At 35.8% G+C, this 20,054-nt stretch overlaps 1 protein-coding gene across 1 annotated transcript in view; it reads left to right on the top strand.

Moving 5' to 3' along the window:
• mtmr2 (myotubularin related protein 2) overlaps window positions 1-20,054 on the top strand; it is a 40,799-nt gene that overhangs the window by 1,457 nt on the left and 19,288 nt on the right. Inside the window, exons 2-6 of the mRNA XM_039744071.1 lie at window positions 2,650-2,719; window positions 3,837-3,912; window positions 9,075-9,169; window positions 9,345-9,449; window positions 19,125-19,226. Of these exons, the coding sequence (XP_039600005.1) occupies window positions 2,650-2,719; window positions 3,837-3,912; window positions 9,075-9,169; window positions 9,345-9,449; window positions 19,125-19,226 (448 nt within the window). The remainder of the gene's footprint in view (window positions 1-2,649; window positions 2,720-3,836; window positions 3,913-9,074; window positions 9,170-9,344; window positions 9,450-19,124; window positions 19,227-20,054) is intronic.

Here is a 20,054-nt window from a genome sequence, read left to right as displayed (position 1 = left end):
TATTGCTTCTTTTAAAACAAGTCAAAATATGATGAGGCAATTCTACCTCGTGACTCTGGTGCAAAAATAGAGTTGTGATTTATTTTTTTTATTTATTTGTAATCACTTTTACATCATTACTTAAGTTACATGATGAAAGAAGAGTTCAGGGGTGCCAGGGGAATGGACTGGCAGTAACACAAAATGTGATAATTTCTTATACAGCGGCCGAACCTGATCATCCTTTCTTTGGCCTCCTTCTCCACATGGTTTCATCCCCTTCTAACAATCCACAGACAGGTTAAAAGGGTATAATGTCAGTCACAGGCTTTCTGTTTATAGCACAACGCCCCCACCGTTCTCCATGAAAAACTGCAGATGCTTCCTGTGATCCACTATCAACCCAGAGAACATTACACAAAATATGTCTTCATATCCTCTTCATATTCGTATGTCTTTATCCGAGGTTGAAATCAACATTTTCTCATTCTTCCTGAGAACAACCAGGGAGACTATCTACCTTTCTTAAGTCATTAAATAATTTGTCAGAACTTTTAAGATTTTCTGAATGCCATTATTCCTGGCACCAGAAAACTTTTCCTACGTCTAGACCTTTATTTCACTGAATGCTGCACCTGCTGCATTCTTGGCCTGATAGTTAAACTTATATGGAAACCCACCTTCTTTCACTTGGCAGTTTATGTTGTTGATGGTGGATCTTAAGTTTACTGGCTTGACCGGTCATCTTTTGGCTACTGTCCCTTGCAATTTACTCTGCCATTGCTCTTCTAGAGAGAAGCATTTTAATCGTTCATTACAAATTTCCAGTTTTTTTTTTGTGTCCAGTGGTTGTTCCAGCTGTGCGGGTCACCAGACAGAGCATTTCTTAATTTACAGATTACCACCTCTCCATCTTAAACACAGTGCCACAATGAATAGCACATCTATAAAACTGGTAAATGATTTTTTTCTTAAGGAACTCTGGGCTTGTACCAGCTACACATGTGAGCATCTGAGTGTTGGAACCTTTTCTCGATCCAGGAAATTAATCCAATGCAGTTTTCCGCTTGGTTTGAAGTCAGACAGGGCATTCCTCCCAAACATGCCTTTTCAGATGTTTCACTCCTTCCCGTGCCAATTTTAAAGTCTATTAATACAATTACAGAATCAGTATACATTACCATTTCACTTTCTCTAAAATAAAATCTCATCTTAAGAATGCTTATTAAGTGTATACATGCAAAGTATAGGGTTCTGCCTTTTGTTCTTTGATGTTACAATGAGGTCCAGCCTTGGCTCTTTCCTTAATAAATTTTCCAGAATAGAAGAAGAATCAGTCCCGATCAAGACACCTGGTTTAGTACTTTAGCATTGAAAAATATCTACAATTTTCCAATAATTTTATTGCTAACAAAGACATTGTAAACAATAAGCAGGAAATATTTAGTTATTAAAAAAATAAATCATTGTTTTATGTATTGGTTTCATTTCCAACTCTAATTTATCCCTTAGTGGTTATTAGTGCTGTTAATTGATATTCTGAGATTTTTCAGGTGGGAAGACAGAGGTTTTGAGGTAACTTAGTTAAATTCGCTGATCATGGCACCAGAGAGTGGTGACATGTTGCATGTTGATTAGCATGTGCAAGTAAAATTTCACTGTGCTGTATACACATGTCAGTAGTAATGATCCTAACCGTTTTCTTTTTTCTGCTGCTCCCGTTAGGGGTAACCACAGCAGATCAACTTTTCTCATTTCTTCCTGTCCTCTGCATCTTATTCTGTTACACTCATCACCTGCATGTCCTCTCTTACATCACATCCTTAAACCTCCTCTTAGGCCTTCCTGTTTTCCTCTCCCCTATGAGCTCTATCCTTAGCATCCTTCTCCCAATATACCCAGCATCTCTTCACTGGACATGTCCAGACCAATGCAATCTCGCCTCTCTGACTTTGTCTCCCAACCGTCCAACCTGAGCTGACCCTCTAATGTATTCATTTCTAATCCTATCCATCCTTCTCACACCGATTATAAATCTTAAAGTCTTTAACTCTGCCACCTCCAGCTCTGTCTCCTGTTTTTTGGTCAGTGCCACCATTTCCTAATAATCTATAAAAACATTTTGGTGAATCTTTAGATGAAAACCTGCATGTATATGCTCATCATTTGAAACCAATACCCAAAGTGACCTATTATATTTTTATTTGTCTTGTATTTAAGTAGAGGTTAAACAGATTATTTCTCTGTCTCTCTCTGACAGTTTAATGGGTTCTCCCAGGCTAGTCTTTTTTCTCCCAAATCTTAAGGTGAGGGTGATTCCCCCAAATTTTTGGCTGTGGGAACTTTATATGGCTGGATGCCCTCCCTGAAGCCAGCCTTCGTTCGGTCAATTTTTACAATGTGTGTATGTAATAGGGAACACACACACGCACGGACGTGCACGTAAAGATAGGTAATTCGGTATCTCTGTTGATTTGAGTGCACTTCTGGCAGTATTAAACAGAAGTTAACCAAGTGCAAATGCATTAAGAGGAGGAAATTTTAAACATTTGGGATGGTTTCTGCTGTGTAAGAAAGTGATCCTAGTTAGACAATGTATTTCTTTCTGGTTGATTTTTAATTTGACTTGCAATTTATTTGTTTGCTATCTTTTTTTTTTCCTCTTAACAGCTCTTCTACATCCCGCTCAGATCGATCCTTTCATTTGAGGTCTAATACCTGCAAGTCACCTGAACTTCGGGTATGTATATGTTCTGTGTATTGTATTGTATTGACCCCCTTCTTTTGACACCCACTGCACACCCAACCTACCTGGAAAGGGGTCTCTCTTTGAACTGCCTTTCCCAAGGTTTCTTCCATTTTTCCCTACAAGGTTTTTTTGGGAGTTTTTCCTTGTCTTCTCAGAGAGTCAAGGCTGGGGGGCTGCCAAGAGGCAGGGCCTGTTAAAGCCCATTGCGGCACTTCCTGTGTGATTTTGGGCTATACAAAAATAAACTGTATTGTAATGTAACTAGGATGTTGAAATGATCTTTATTCATTTAGAGGGTCTGAGTGGTGTGACCACTGTGCCTAAAATATACAGTAAGGGGAAGGGAACACAATACAGTACTGCTAATATTTGGAATTTACAACATTAGAGGAACCTGGGTGCTCTATAGGTATAGATTACTATATAAATGGAAGCAGGGCAGGCTTGGCACCCTTTTGTAAAACACCAAAGCCTTGGAAATGCTGGGGACCATAGTGAGTTTTTACAAACTTGAGGCTGGGTTCACACTGTATGGTGGCTGTATAGCTGCATGAAACTGTCACTATTTTGATGTGTTCTTTGTAGGTCTTTGCCTTGTTTGAGGCAATCATTACCAGTATTTCGAAATGCTGTGTGTCCTGCTTAGAAGTTAGATTTTCTTTCAGATTGTCTACCTCACTAAGACTGTTTGCTAGCTGAGGCTGAAGAAGCAGCAGACTTTTAAGAGTTTCATTAGGATAGGAGCACATATCTTTGTTTTTTTAGGGTTCTTTTCCTGACAGTTACCATGTTTTCCCAGTGTACCATATCATAAATATGCCATTTTAAGTTAGAAGAGTAAGAAAATGTTTCAATTAGTAAATAACATAATTGACCACAATCTAAAGGAAACCACATCATATGTGCATTGACAATAAATTACCATGGGGAAATGAACTATATATACAGGTACTCTTCTTGTGTTGAAAGTATGCAGATGCACTGCACATTAAATATGTTTGTGGGAAGTGCACACATGATGAAATACTTGGTGGTCTAATACTTGATGTTCAGTGAATAGACAATGTTTCTAGTTTTACTAGAATTCTGATTGTGTTCTTGTTTTCAGGTCCTTGGTGACAGTAACAACTGGGCTGATCTAGAAGAGCCACAGTTGCTGCCAAATGAGTCCCTGAAGGAGACGGGTGGGTACGCTTTGTTTATTTGTTTTGCCAAATGTTCTGTAGCACTTTCATCATATATACAGTAACTTCAGTTTTAATTTTTCTTCTTACAGCTTTTGTCTTTTTATTAAGAGTTTATTCGTATGTATAGAGTCCTTTAAATTTATTCTGTTTTGAACTACTTTAGGAATAAATGTGTAAATGCGATATTGTAATATGAATTGAAAAAAAAATATTTCTTTTGTGTCAGACAGTTAACAATCCATGCAATAAACAATCCTGCTTAAAAATAAAAATTGAAATTATCAGATATTCATAATAATAATAATATAAATACATATATTCATAATGCTGAAAAAGCTACTGTCAGTTATACCAAAGCTGTTTTTATTAGTCATGTTTAGGTTAAATTCTGTTTAGATTTTTGCCAGAAAATAAGTATTGCTAATCTGGTTTATACAAGCAAAAGTCAATTTTATGCTTTATTTTATATCAAACAAACATTACATAGTCTATACTTTAGAGAAAGAAAAGGCCATAATAAGTGGGAAAAAATAAAATAACATGTGTTTTTATCCCTTGTATTAGTTTTGTAATATATTGCTTAAAAAGGATGGCACAAATAAATTGAGCAAACAAAGAGTCATACTGTATTTCATATCAAATTCATATTTAGCTCAAATACCATCACCAACTCATTTGGAGAGCCATAATATTAATGTCAGATAACCCATTGTGTGGTTGTCAATCAATAATGCTGAATCATTGAGAGCAGAACTAAACTTAGTTCTGAACTGAAATATGGGGGACCTCAGCGGCTTCAGGTTTTCATCTAATCTATCTTCTGGTTTTAAATGGACTACCTTAATTTTCATTTTTTTATTCAATATACTGTAGGTATTACAAAAGTGGGTTTCCTAAATTTTTATTTGCAGTGTAGCAAACCTTTTTATATGGTACATGAAGGTAATTTCATGTTTTGTCAGTCTGTAAGATCTTAATTACAATATTTTTCATTCCACTTTTCCAAGTTTCCTTTTTCATGTAATGCACAGTGTTATTTACTAAGGAGAATGTTAGTGGCTTTGACACTGAAGGAGCTTCAGCTTTTCAATATAAAGTGTTATTTTCTCTCATGTGTGTTCATTAATTGTTAATGTTTGGATACCATTAAGGAAGCAGAAAAGGTGAATTAACAGGAAAAAAAAACACAGCTTTAAGACAAAAATATATATTTTTAATGTATTAAAAATACAAATCTGACATTACTGCATTTTTATTAATGCAATATTAAGTAACAGACCTGCTAATTAAGCAATGAGAAGAAGTAAAATGATTTACTAGTTATAAAACTGGTTGGAAAAAATGTATAGCCACAGGGGGCACGGTGGCACAGCAGTAGCGCTGCTGCCTCGCAGTTAGGAGACCCAGGTTCGCTTCCCGGGTCCTCTCTGCGTGGAGTTTGCATGTTCTCCCCGTGTCTGCGTGGGTTTCCTCCGGGCGCTCTGGTTTCCTCCCACAATCCAAAGACATGCAGGTTAGGTGGATTGGCGATTCTAAATTGGCCCTAGTGTGTGCTTGGTGTGTGGGTGTGTTTGTTTGTGTCCTGCGGTGGGTTGGCACCCTGCCCAGTGTTGGCTGGGATTGGCTCCAGCAGACCCCTGTGACCCTGTATTCGGATTCAGCGGGTTAGAAAATGGATGGATGGATGGATGGGGCACTCTGGACTAAACTTCGGAATAACTTGCCTAGAGAGTTTATGACATACTTAAGGACAAGATTAATAAATTCTTTCCAAATTATAAAGGAGCTGTGCGGCAATGTGTGGTTAAGAATAGAATTTTCTATTCTTGTTATAATGGATGGTTTTACATTTTTTCCACTGAATAAGTTAAGATGACCAGTGAGTAAAACAGTGTAAGATATCACAATAGACGTGGTAATACTCTAAACATTACTGTGAATGATTGGGAGTGATAGTGGTTCCGGTACTGTCTTAACAGGTAGGCAAATATTTTTCCTGGTACAGTACGAGTGGTGAACAGTCTGAAAACATATGGCTGAGCAAATCAGGTGCCTGACAACATGACTCACAATTTGAGTTATGAGCCAAGTTCATTTTTCGTGATGCAAGGTCAGGTAACTGCACATGCTGTGCAATTTTTTTTAAAGTATATAATGTATATGTAGATATACTGGATTGACAAGTGAATAATAAGGAAACATACTTCCAATAATTTTATATTCTTTAACAGATCCTACAATAGTCCAATGTTTCATTCCGAAAAACCAGAAGGTTTAAAACATTAACATATAACACACCATCTGATTTGTATCTGTGGGCACAACCTGAGTTTAGTAAAGAACAGTTATATTTGTTTACAGATTTAATAAGTGTTCAAAATACAACACTGTTAAATGGAAATAGTGAAATACTGCATCTACAGGTCATGTGTACTTGGCCTTGTCAGATATTGAGAAATTTTTATTCCCTCATTAAAAAAAATCCAATTTAGCAGACCCAGCTCTGTCATGGTTTGTCTAAGATGTTAGGTCTTATGCAAGATAATGTTTTGAAACATTTTAAGTTAACTGCTTTTTTATTTTAATGAAACCATATAGAAGCTGCATTTTAGAAGTGTTATTTGTAGAATTATACAGCTCAGTCATTTACTTTTGACATATTGGAATATAATTTTATTTTTAAATGTTGTAATACAGTGTTTGGACAGATGTTTTGAAATGAGTAAATGAACAATGATACAACTGCTAAATTCCCAGCTGGATATTTAATTGTAACTAAATTATACTTGACTATTAAATATTACTGTCAGCATAGGGATGTACTTTGGTGTTCTTTCTATAAATTTTGTATGTTCTCTCTGACTTCTCCAAGAGTGTTCTGTTTTTTAGCACATCCTAAACTTGCAGTTTGGGCTGACTGGCCACTTTAAAGGTCATCTTGGTATTTTGTATGATTGTATAAGTGAATATGTCATTTTATTACAATTAATCTAAGGTATATATTTGTGATCTCTGACACTTTCCCTGTTTCTACCGCTGCCTGCATAGGTTGCAGTTATGTTCATCCTCAACCTGGAATAACTGGGTTAAATGCATATAAATACAACAATGATATACATAACTTGCTCTCCTGAACTGGATAAAGTTGGTCTGAGAATGCTGTATGTATGCATCTGTCCATAAGCAGGGGTGATGTAATGAGAATGCATATAGCTGCAATTAAAATCTAGAGTGGTGGTTTGGGCAGGGAATGGTTACATTTTCCAATGGAAATAGAACAATGACACTTCCTTTTGCATTCTGTCTTAAGTTAGTGTAGCTGCAGCAGCAGTAAGCAAAGTATCTCAGCTGAAACCTGAGAGACCACTGTTTTCTTGGAGAGTTTTAAATAAAACCATTGTTATTTTTTATTTAATCAGAATGTTATCAATAGCTTGTATTTTTTACAAAGTTGGAGATATGAAACATTTAAATTTTATTAGCAAACATTCACAGGCATGTTATACATAAAAAAACAGGAAATCTTTAGTTTCGGATAGATAAGAGGTTTATTTAAAAATTCAGTGGGTACGGAAAGTATTCAGACCCCCTTCAATTTTTCACTCTTTGTTATATTGCAGCCATTTGCTAAAATCATTTAAATTAATTTTTTGCCTCATTAATGTACACACAGCACCCCATATTGACAGACAAAAAAAGAATTTTTGAAATTGTTGCAGATTTATTAAAAAAGAAAAACTGAAATATCACATGGTCCTAAGTATTCAGACCCTTTGCTCAGTATTTAGTAGAAGCACCCTTTTGAGCTAATACAGCCATGAGTCTTCTTGGGAAAGATGCAACAAGTTTTTCACACCTGGATTTGGGGATCCTCTGCTATTCCTCCTTGCAGTTCCTCTCCAGTTCTGTCAGGTTGGATGGTAAACGTTGGTGGCCAGCCATTTTTAGGTCTCTCCAGAGATGCTCAATTGGGTTTAAGTCAGGGCTCTGGCTGGGCCATTCAAGAACAGTCACAGAGTTGTTGTGAAGCCACTCCTTCGTTATTTTAGCTGTGTGCTTAGGGTTATTGTCTTGTTGGAAGATAAACCTTCGGCCCTGTCTGAGGTCCTTAGCACTCTGGAGGAGGTTTTTGTCCAGGATATCCCTGTACTTGGCCGCATTCATCTTTCCCTCGAATGCAACCAGTTGTCCTGTCCCTGCAGCTCAAAAACACTCCCACAGCATGATGCTGCCAACGCCATGCTTCACTGTGGGGACTGTATTGGACAAGTGATGAGCAGTGCCTGGTTGTCTCCACACATACCGCTTAGAATTAAGGCCAAAAAGCTCTATCTTGGTCTCATCAGACCAGAGAATCTTATTTCTCACCATCTCAGATTCCTTTAGGTGTCTTTTAGCAAACTCCATGCGGGCTGTCATGTGTCTTGCACCGAGGAGAGGCTTCCGACAGGCCACTCTGCCATAAAGCCCTGACTGGTGGAGGGCTGTAGTGATGGTTGACTTTGTACAACTTTCTCCTATCTCCTGACTGCATCTCTGGAGCTCAGCCAAAGTGATTTTTGGGTTCTTCTTTACTTCTCTCACCAAGGCTCTTCTCCCCCAGTAGCTCAGCTTGGCCGGACGGACAGCTCTAGGAAGGGTTCTGGTCGTCCCAAACGTCTTCCATCTAAGGATTATGGAGGCCACTGTGCTCTTGGGAACCTTAAGTGCAGCAGAAATTTTTTTGTAACCTTGGCCAGATCTGTGCCTTGCCACAATTCTGTCTCTGAGCTCTTCAGGCAGTTCCTTTGACCTCATGATTCTCATTTGCTCTGACATGCATTGTGAGCTGTAAGGTCTTATATTAGACACGTGTGTGGCTTTCCTAATCAAGTCCAATCAGTATGATCAAACACAGCTGGACTCAAATGAAGGTGATCTTAAGGATGATCAGAAGAAATGGAAAGCACCTGAGTTAAATATATGAGTGTCACAGCAAAGGGTCTGAATACTTAGTATATAGTTATATAGAATGCTACAAGAGTATATGTTTACATTTTGCGATACCTATTTGAAAGAAGCTGATTTGGAGATTTCTTAACACTGTGGATGATTATTTGTGTTATTGTAGTTGTTTAACCTTACAGAGATCAACACTTTTTTTTATTCATTTCCTACAGTCAAAGATGTTACTTATATTTGTCCATTTATGGGAATGATAAGAGGAACCTTGACTGTTACAAACTACAGGCTGTTTTTTAAGCGGGTAGAAAAGGTAAGGATGCTGATTAACATAATTTAGTCTATAGGATTGGCAAATGAGTATGTATATGTATGGATAAGATAAAAGTGGCACATGTACACATTTTGCTTAAATAGACTCTGTATTTTACTGATAATGTGTAATCTCTGTGTTTGACATATACATGTTTGTATTACTTTGACTTTAGGATTCTGCGTTTGTTCTTGATGTTCCTCTGGGAGTGATAAGTCGAATTGAGAAGGCTGGTGGTGCTTTGAGCAGGGGAGATGTCTCTTATGTGCTTGTTTGTAAAGTAGGTGCTACTGAAAGTACATTTTGTGACTATTTCTATACTATGGATATCAAAATAATACCATTATTAAATATTATTTCACTATTTTAAATTCTGTAATATCACTAAGTATATTTCATTTTTAGTTCCTTTAAATGCTTTCAGAATAAGTTATTTAAAATGCTGTGCAGTAATATTGAGTAAACTGAAAATTTTGAAATAAACTAGAAATATCTTTTGCCCCCGCAGGGTTTTGTCACTTTAAATATGCAAGCACACAGCTGAGTGGTTTCTAATTAATTACTGTAATTTGAAACAATATATACACTACCAGTCAAAAGTTTTAGAACGCCTTAGTTTTTCTTCAAAACTCTATTTTAAGACAGATTAATTTTTAAGTAATCAACAAAAGTTGGGACACCTGTGCAAATTGTTTGCTTCAACTTGCATGGCTTAATTTACTTTAATTGCTGCAGAAAATCTGTAGGCTGTCACTTATTAGTTGTTCCCTGAAGAAGGCCCATTTGTAATATTCTGGTATTTCCTTTTTTTTCTGTTTTTGCTAATCTAAACTTTAAATTTAAACCTCTTGCTGTTTACTGCTTAACTTTTCACCATTGTAGGCCATTCATTGCATTTCATCTGATTAAATTTGAAGAAAAACTGAGGTGCTGTAAAACTTTTGACCTTTAGTTTATTACTAATAAACGGGAATATGTCTAGTTCATAATCCAGAGAATAAACACAAATCAAAAGCTGCTCGCCCCTTCCAGCCATCATTGTTCTATTTCATGGAAAAAATATTGAAATTTTTTTAACACCATGAAGTGTCAACAAACATATACTCTGGAAACGTTTTGTTTTGATGCATCAGTTCCCTTAGAGTTTTATTTAAAATGTAATTACATTTTTACCTAGATTATCAAACATTTTTTCATTAACAGCTTTCCTGCCTAGGGTGACTTTGTTTTATCAAAGTACAGTAGGAGTTCTTCTTCGGTAATGCAGATCACTTTATTTTAAGACAAGTGGCCAAAATTCTATGGGTTTAAAACAGAGTTTTATATCTGAGCTCATTAGGGGAAATGCAGTTTGTTTGCCCCGTTTGTTCCTTTTGAAATTCATATGTTAAAACTTGATTTCAAAGAACTTCTGTTCAGTCCACAAATAGTGGTTTGGTCAAAGACCATCTAGCAGAAACCAGACAACACTTACAAAATAAAAAGAAGACAATGAAGCAAGTTTGGACTTTAAGGTTTGGTTACATTAGGAATACTAAAATAAGTTTTCTTAGCACTGTGAAATTGCATGCTTAATTTTACTGTATTTGTTGCATTTTGAAATTTTATCAATATTACTGGCAAATGTCTAGTCTAGGATTGCTTTTACAGAAGTGTGCATACCTAGCTGTTTTAGTTTTTCTTTGTGTTATTAATTCATCTTACAGTCATATGAAAAAGTTTGGGAACCCCTCTCAGCCTGCATAATAATTTACTTTCAACAAAAAAAATAACAGTAGTATGTCTTTCATTTTCTAGGAACATCTGAGTACTGGGGTGTTTTCCGAAGATTTTTAGTGAAGCAGTATATAGTTGTATGAAATTATATCAAATGTAAAAAACTGGCTGTGCAAAAATGTGGGTCCCCTTGTAATTTTGCTGATTTGAATGCATGTAACTGCTCAGTGCTGATTACTTGCAACACCAAATTGGTTGGATTAGCTTGTTAAGCCTTGAACTTCATAGACAGATGTGTCCAATTATTAGAAAAGGTATTTAAGGTGTTCAGTTGCAAGTTGTTCTTCCCTTTGACTCTCCTCAGAAGAGTGACAGCATGGGATCCTCAAAGCAACTCTCAAAAGATCTGAAAACAAAGATTGTTCAGTAGCATGGTTTAGGGGAAGGCTACAAAAAGCTATTTCAGAGGTTTAAACTGTCAGTTTCAACTGTAAGGAATGTAATCAGGAAATGGAAGGCCACAGGCACAGTTGCTGTTAAACCCAGGTCTGGCAGGCGAAGAAAAATACAGTAGCGGCATATGCGCAGCATTGTGAGAATGATTACAGACAACCCACAGATCACCTCCTGCAAGAACATCTTGCTGCAGATGGTGTATCTGTACATCGTTCTACAATTCTGCGCAATTTGCACAAAGAACATTTGTATGGCAGGGTGATGAGAAAGAAGCCCTTTCTGCACTAACACCACAAACAGAGTTGCTTGTTGTATGCAAATGCTCATTTAGACAAGCCAGATTTATTTTGGAACAAAGTGCTTTGGACTGATGAGACAAAAATTGAGTTATTTGGTCATAACAAAAAGCGATTTGCATGGCGGAAGAAGAACACCACAGTCCAAGAAAAACATCAGCTACCTACTGTCAAATTTGGTGGAGATTCCATCATGCTGTGGGGCTGTATGGCTAGTTCAGAGACTGGGGTCCTTGTTAAAGTCGAGGGTTGGATAAATTCAACCCAGTATCAACAAATTCTTCAGGATGATGTTCAAGTATCCGTCACAAAGTTGAAGTTACATAGGGGTTGGATATTCCAACAAGACAATCACCCAAAACACAGTTCGAAATCTACAAAGGCATTCGTGCAGAGGGAAAAGCACAATGTTCTGGAATGGCCGTCACAGTCCCCTGACTTGAATATTATCGAAAATCCATGGGATGATTTGAAGCAGGCTATCCATGCTCGGCAGCCATCAAATTTATCTGAACTGGAGAGATTTTGTATGGAAGAATGGTCAAAAATACCTCCATCTAGAATCCAGACACTCGTCAAAGGCTATTGGAGGCGTCTAGAGGATGTTATATTTGCAAAAGGAGGCTCAACTAAGTAGTGATGTAATACCTTTGTTGGGGTGCCCAAATTTATGCACCTGTCTAATTTTGTTATGATGCATATTGCATATTTTCTGTTAGTCCAATAAAGTTAATGTCACTGCTGAAATACTACTTTTTCCATAAGGCATGTCATATTTTAAAAGGAAGTTGTTACTTTGGAAGCTCAGCCAATGATAAACAAAAATCCAAAGAATTAAGAGGGGTTCCCAAACATTTTCATATGACTGTAAAATTGTTTTTTTTTTTTTCTTCATCTGGAACTTGTAGAGCGGGCTGTACATATTATTTTACTTTTTATCATTAATTTTACCTCTTGGTTATAAGGCAACAAATTTTCAAGGGGGGCTGCACTGTACCCATACTATACATACTTGACAGAAAAAAGTTAAACTGCATAGTATAATTTTAAGATTCTTTGCGACATCTTTTTGTTTAAAGTTTATGTCCATCAGAATGTTTTCATTCCAATGTGTATTTTAAGAATATGTTAAAACACTAAAATATTTATTTGGAAATACTGTATATTCTGGTTATATAGACAGATTAAAAAAATATTCTATTGTGTGTTTGTAAAAGATCATATAACATCAATAATATCTGTTCAACTTTGTATTGTGAATTTTTTTTAATTTAGATTTAAACATATAGCCAATGCTTCATCATGATTTGAAGCAACCAACAAGTTTACTGTGAGACTTTCAAAAATGTTATGTTTTAGAAATTTAAACTGCACCCTCCGCAACCAACAACTAAAAATAGGACATCAAAGGCAATTTAAGTTACATTCTTAACTACACAGCATTGTAAAAGGAGTTTAAAAACTGTGTTTTTAGTGTAGTCAACTAACACATGCTCTTACATTCTACTGTATTATCCCTGTTATTTTTTAACATGACTCACTGTTAGGAAAATATTCAATAAGCAAAAATGTGATAGTTGTCTCTTTGATGAAGAGAAAAAAATGTAATGCTCCAACTTACAAAGGAATTAACTAAGTCTCTGAATATCCCTGACTGTTATGACTTGTATATTTTCTAACTTGTTAATATTAGGATAAGTTGTTGCAAGTGAGTTGTATACAAGAGAGTGACATCTTAAAATGTACAAATGAGACCTTCATAAAATGAGATGCATTAACATAATGACAAAAGAATATATCTCATATTGGATTATTTGCCTTATAAGATATATCTTCTTATAATTACTGACAAATATTTAACAAAAAGTAAACCATAAATTCATATATTCATTATTGTACTTCATTAATTACAGCAATAATAAATTCTGTTTTTGGGTTCATTTTACAGTTGATACCTCTTTTAGTCATATGGATGTATACATCTGGATATAGCCAACTGGACATGTCATGTCCTTACATATAACTTTGAGGAGCATTGTAATGCTTTGTCTTACATGAATCACCCTTGGGAATGTTGGAGCACTCCATATTGCCCAGGTCACTTAAAAACATTATTCCCATTTGGACTCCTCATGTTTTAACAATTAACTTTAACAAACAGTCTCTCATAGTTCACTTTTGACAGTGTTTTTGTGACTTCAGCTATCATCTCACTTAGTTAAACTTCTGCAGTATAACGCTCACTGTTTTCCTCAATATTTTTTTTTTTTTTTAAGGTTTATATTTATTTATTTTTAATCAATATCTGTAGTAGTGTGTGTTATCGATGCCACAGATAATCATTGGCAGTATCCTTTGTTTAAAATATAGTGATACATGACACCCATGAACTAATATCAGCTGAAAACACTTTAGACAGTGAAACATCTTTAACTTCATGCCAATTACCTGTAGAGGTATGGAAACATAAGATATATATAATCCAGCAATTCTGTTTATCTTTACCTCATGTCCAAGGGTTAGAATAAGGTCACTGTCCCTCTTGTGTGTCATCAAAGGGGTTGGCAGCAGAAGTGGCATCTGGCCATAAAAATGTTGTCTCCTGAAAATACCACCTAAATTTTGGCTCAACTGGGTGGACCTAGAATATAGCTGTTAATCCGACAGTGAGTTGGAGACAGTAATCCTTGTCTTTAAACGCATTGTTCTCCTTTTAGCACAAGTAAATAAAGAAAAACACACATGAAATTTCAAGTAGCCACCATCTGTGACTTACAGTTGTATTAGGTTAAATGGCACAATTAGAAGTAAAATTAGAATTCAGTATATGTCTGTATGTGGCAAGGAATAGTTTTAAAAATGGAAGGCACACTACAAAACTATGGCAACAACTGCAAAACAAAAAAAAAACAGTAACATTGAAAAAATTCCACTGTGCAGCATGACTGGACAGAGGCTGGCTAAGAACAGAGAAGCAGCGTTCAAAGATGAAGGGATTTTTTTTTTTTTAGTTCATTGTATTTTAACTGATTTTTTTCCTGCCTTACATCATTGCTATGTCCATCTGTTTATTTTTCTGTTTTTAGTTACAAAATACTCTGAGCTACCAGTTTCACCACTACTTTGTGTGTACAATAGCCAAAGGAAATTGCTAAAGTTTTCAGGAAATTCAACATTACAGGATCTTTAACCAGCCAACATGCTCAGCTTTTGCTGCACTTTTGTTACAGAACACAAATGTATTCCGTTGTTCATGTGAACGAAAAGTGATGAGTTGGTTGCTACATCAGGAAGCTTCAGCATGCTTGAAAGTAGCAAAGTTATTGTACACAGGAGCATTTCTGATTTTCATTAAACTCACAATGCAATTATTGAATCTCCATTACTGGTTTTTGCTTATCCCATAAACCTAATTGTCTAATTTCCTTTTTACAATGCTTAACTGCATATTTGTTTTCTATCCGGCATTATATCAGAAATCATGTAATTATTGTTTCAAGATGATATTCTACAAAATGCAATTATTTAAAAATCATAAGTAACTTGCAGTACTGTTGAATTATCAAGGAGGAGCCCACTTATGATACACTTTCCATACACTTCTCCATTCCATGAGAATTACAATATTTACAAGACTGGCTTGTGATTGTCCATAAATGTATTTTGTTAACTTATTTTGTGCACTAGAAGAAAAGTGTTGCAAACTTAAAGTTTTTAAAGGGAGTGCAGGTCTCATGTATAAATAGTGCATACACACAAAAATGTTGCTTATGTGCGTTTCCACGCTCACTTTGAGATGTATAAAAACTAATCTTTGCATAAAGCCACACACATCTCAGGCCATGCTTACACAGTTTTCTGCTTGGTTTTGTAAACTGGTGGCACCCAGCATCAAAACTGTGCTACTGTTTCTGTGTCATTTCCCTTCTTTTTCATATTTGCATCCATGATGTGGGCTTTATCAAATACGGCAAAATTTACTGCTTATTGTTTACAAATTTAAGGCACTTGATTGTAATCATTCTGAAACAATATAATGGTGCATGGAATGACCAAATTATTCCAAATACCATTGCTGCATTAGTGTTCTTACTATCAGTGCACCACTTGGAGTAAATCCATTGTATCTGAGTGTGGAATCACGGCTATACAGCAGCTGATTGGAATCTCTACGGCGGGTTGTGTTGCGTACACAGATGATTATTGGGATACAACGGCCAGCTTTGGAGTTACGTTTATAGCACATGCCGCCTCTGGAAAGCCACCAGCATCTGCATGGGTTCCATTTAGTCATGCCACAGTCTATTTGAGTTTCTCCCATCTGGCAAATGCTTCAGAACCTTTTCTGCAGGGACCTTGTTTTATTGTAAAAGCTCTAAATGCTCTCAATCAGCCCATCAGGTGCTCCTAGTAGAACTGCTTGTACTTATAATCACATTTATCTCACTTTAAACTTGCACTACAACTGTAACATTGCACAGTCCTGAGCCACTTTATGAACCACTTGCACTTTCTGTGCTATAGTATGTACAGGTTTATTGAACTAATGCTTTCATATTGTATATTTTTTCATTGTTTTTTTTATTGTATTGTTATTTTATAGGAAAATAAGTTTATGGAGTATTTGCATATTGAACCTCATTCTACCATACAATGACAATAAAGGAATTCAATTCAATTCAATAGAAGAGAGAACATATTTAGATTTCCAAGAGCTCATTGGTACTCCTTTGCCACCGTGCCGCCACATGTTTAAACATGCTTTAATGCATTTCATTGTGAAAATATCAAGTATACATCTTAGTATTCTAAAATGTTCAGAGAGCTGTAATATCATTGTGTGTGGTGATCACTGCCTGCATACTTCTGTCTACTAAAGACAGAGCCTGTTTAAGAAGCACGTAGTGATTCACACACATAGAATACAAAGCATTTAATGTGCTACTTTAGTTACAATGGCATTTGAGAAACTCAAATTAAACATCAATTTTAAGATTAAGTTTACTTTAATGAGAAAATAAACTACAGTCTACGATTCAACCTTTTTTTTTTCTTCACTGTTTACATGATTTTTTTTCCCTTTTTCTCTGTGCCCTAATGTTCTTCTGTATGACACTGGGACAGTGGGCTATGACTCGCCTTTCCACCTCGACTTTGACGTCTTTTTTTATTTTGGGCACTGCCTAAAGTAAAGTAAGTAAGTTTTTCCTTCCCTCCACTTCACTGAGTAGGATATCACTTCGCATTCAGTGAAATTCTTTTTTTTTTTTGTACTTGCTTTAACCATTTAAAAAAAAAAACACACAACAAAAGGGGCTATTTATATTGATGTACATCTCTCTATTATAAAAAAAAATCGTGGAGAGAAACAGTAGGGCATTGAGACGTGATCTTTATGTTAAGATCACAGAAGAGACTTAAAAGACCCGCGAAACTAAAGAGAATGGCCATGGAGCGTCTCGCTGGGACCCTAAACATGAGACTTTGTGCCACGAGTTTGACCCAGGAACGTCCTACTTACAACCAAATAACAGCACGGGCAGCAACACACTCAAGTCATGTTTTGGCTTTGAGCACACACAGATCCAGGGCTCTCAGCGCCTATAAAGCGTATAAGGACAATGCGTTATAAATAAAACATAGACAACTAAGTTAAGAAGAAAGCAATGCGGAGAAAAGAGACTCAAAAGCGTTGGAGATACAAAAAAGAAAAAGAATAATCTAGGAGTAAATTCAGAAAATAAGGAAAGTAATTATCAGCCCAGAACAAGTGGAATTGAAAAAAAAGCATGTCCAATCAGGCTCAAAATGAAAAGACAGAGAGTAAAAGACAAAGTAGAACTTCATAAAGATGTTCACAAATGTTGGCACTGTAGACATGCAGAGCAGGTTAGAGTTTATGAAAGCAGTAGAATTCGAAAGGCTCAAAAAAAACGGCGCAATATACATGTGGAGAAAGTTAAAGATATGAAAGTAGAAAAATTAGAAAGTACAAAAAAAGAAAGTAAAGGTCTCATTAGCGCAAACAAACTGAAATTATTACTCGAAAAAGGGAAAGTAGAGAAAGTAATCACCACGGACCAGGTGTCATTGGGGAAAAAAAAAAGCAGGATAAAGCGAAGTCAGAAATAAAAGACAGAAAACAAAGTAAAACGTCATAAAGAGGTTAAAAAACAAGGGGGCCAAACACATGCAGAGCAGGTTAAAGATAATGAAAACTGGAATTCAAAAGACTCGAAACAAAACGTAGGTGCGAAACACATGCAGAGCAAGATACAGAATATGAAAACAGAAAAAAACGACAGTGTCAAAACAAAGACAGTAAACATTGCATTAGTGCAAAGAAAGAGAAATTATTACTCGAAGAAATAACGAAAAGGCAAATAGAGATCGAATATATGGATATAGGTGATAGTATGTAAATATCTGTAAGGCTTTGAAGTTTAAATCAAAAGAATTTCAAAAACGGGGTTTACCGCACATGCATTTATTGGTTACTTTGCAAAAACAATTATTAACTGCTGATGATGTAGCTCGTTTTGTCTGTGCTGAAATTCCAAACGGAGAACCCTATCCTGAATTATGGTACAAAGTCATTAAACACATGTCTCACTGACCTCATTAAAAAGATTCAGCACATTGGGACTCGAAAGATTCTAAATTATTGTTTTTACAGAAGTTCTGAAATAAAAGTGAAACTAATGAAATAGCAACAATTCAAAGAACAAAAAAATCTTGGTAAGTGTGTATCCGGAAAAACAAAAACGGGGGTTGGCGAGCGGAGCGAGCAGGGGTGAAGCCCACTAGTATTCAAATATGCACATGTGCATTAAATTTCATGTTCATTGGGATTTATAAAGGTGAAGTGCATGGAACTGGATTTTTTTGTGCATACACACATTTCCAGTTTTGTCTGTAAACCGTGTTTTAGTGTGAATTCTACGCACAGCGTTGCATGTGAGGCCCTGTAAGCATCACCAGGGAAGTCAGCTGTCTGAGAGTATGGGGTACCTCATTATGTCTGTGAAATTTTGCCACCTAAAATATAGGATGTTTTACAAATCCTATATTTTCACTTTTTTTTTAAATATGCAATAGAAGTAAACATTTTTGAATGAACTTTTCAAGTTTACATATATGAAGGAACTGTACCCTTTCATTCTCACAAGAAAAACCTGATTTGTTTCTTGCATGAAACTTCTTCATTTGTGTATTTGGTAGGGAGCATAAAAGGTTATAGTGCAGACAATAAAGCCCCAAAATTTTTCAGCTGTCATTCTTGTATGTGTTATAGCTTGCTTTTTAATTTGCCTAGGATAAAGGTGTCTGCTAAATAAATAGTAATAATTGAAAAAATGAGTGGAGATTTTGTAGAACACACATAGAGAAATACTTTGGTCTTAATGTCCTGTACTTTTAAAGTGAAAACTACCATAAGTGGGTCCAGCATTTTGTGGTTGATGCAATATTTGTGATGTTATTTCCAGGACATCCGGAATCTGAAGTTTGCTCACAAGCAGGACACCCAAGGAAGGACCTCTGTGTTTGAGACCGTAATGAGGCTTGCTTTTCCTGTCTCCCATAACCTGGTAATGAAGATTAATGTGGCTGTGTGATTTTCATTGCATACCTTTCCTCATGTAATAGTCTTCTTCAGCATTGACAAGTTAATTTTAGTCAATGATTTGGGATAGTGTTTAGGGGTCTGATTATACTATATTCTATATTTAGACACAGACCACACCACCTTGAGGATAAATATTGATTTGCAGGATTGATGATAAAATAGATTTGGAATTAAAAAATAAATAAAAAATTTCCATTGTAGGATTTTGGTAGAAATATGGTAGAATTTTTGTTGGCAACTAATAGAAACACAAGTGTTAATTTAACTTTCAGTTTAAAACATACCATAAATTAAACTCTGGATATTTTTTTAAGCATCCAAATATTGATAAAAGTTTCCTGAAAAAATATGTGCTATACAAAATATGCAATCTGCATTTCTAAAATACCTGTATAATAGTGAAACCATATCTGTTATACCATGTGCAGTTCTATTTAACACAGAAAAGGACATAACAGCACGGGAAATTGCAGAATAGAGCAGCAAAGTAAATCCTGGCACAATATGTGACTTTTTTAGGCTAAAGCAACTGTACTTATTCAACTTTGAGCTGAAGAAGGCTATGTGAGAACTTAATTAAGGTCATCAAAATTGTCATAGGCGCTGTTAAAACTGATTCAGCAATGGGAGTTGAGAGGAAGAGCATTCTAAAACAGAAGTCAGGAAGGATGTCTTTTCGTGTAGGGTCATAGGAACCAGAAATATCTGAATGATGGACTGAATCATATTCTCTTGTCCGTAAAATCATATTCTTTCAAAGTGCACTAAATAGCCGTTTATAAATAAATCC

Source organism: Polypterus senegalus, chromosome 2 (assembly GCF_016835505.1).
Source record: "Polypterus senegalus isolate Bchr_013 chromosome 2, ASM1683550v1, whole genome shotgun sequence".
Lineage (NCBI taxonomy): Eukaryota > Metazoa > Chordata > Cladistia > Polypteriformes > Polypteridae > Polypterus > Polypterus senegalus.
Note: the sequence above shows the minus strand (reverse complement) of the source record. Positions and strands in the feature narration are given on the sequence as shown.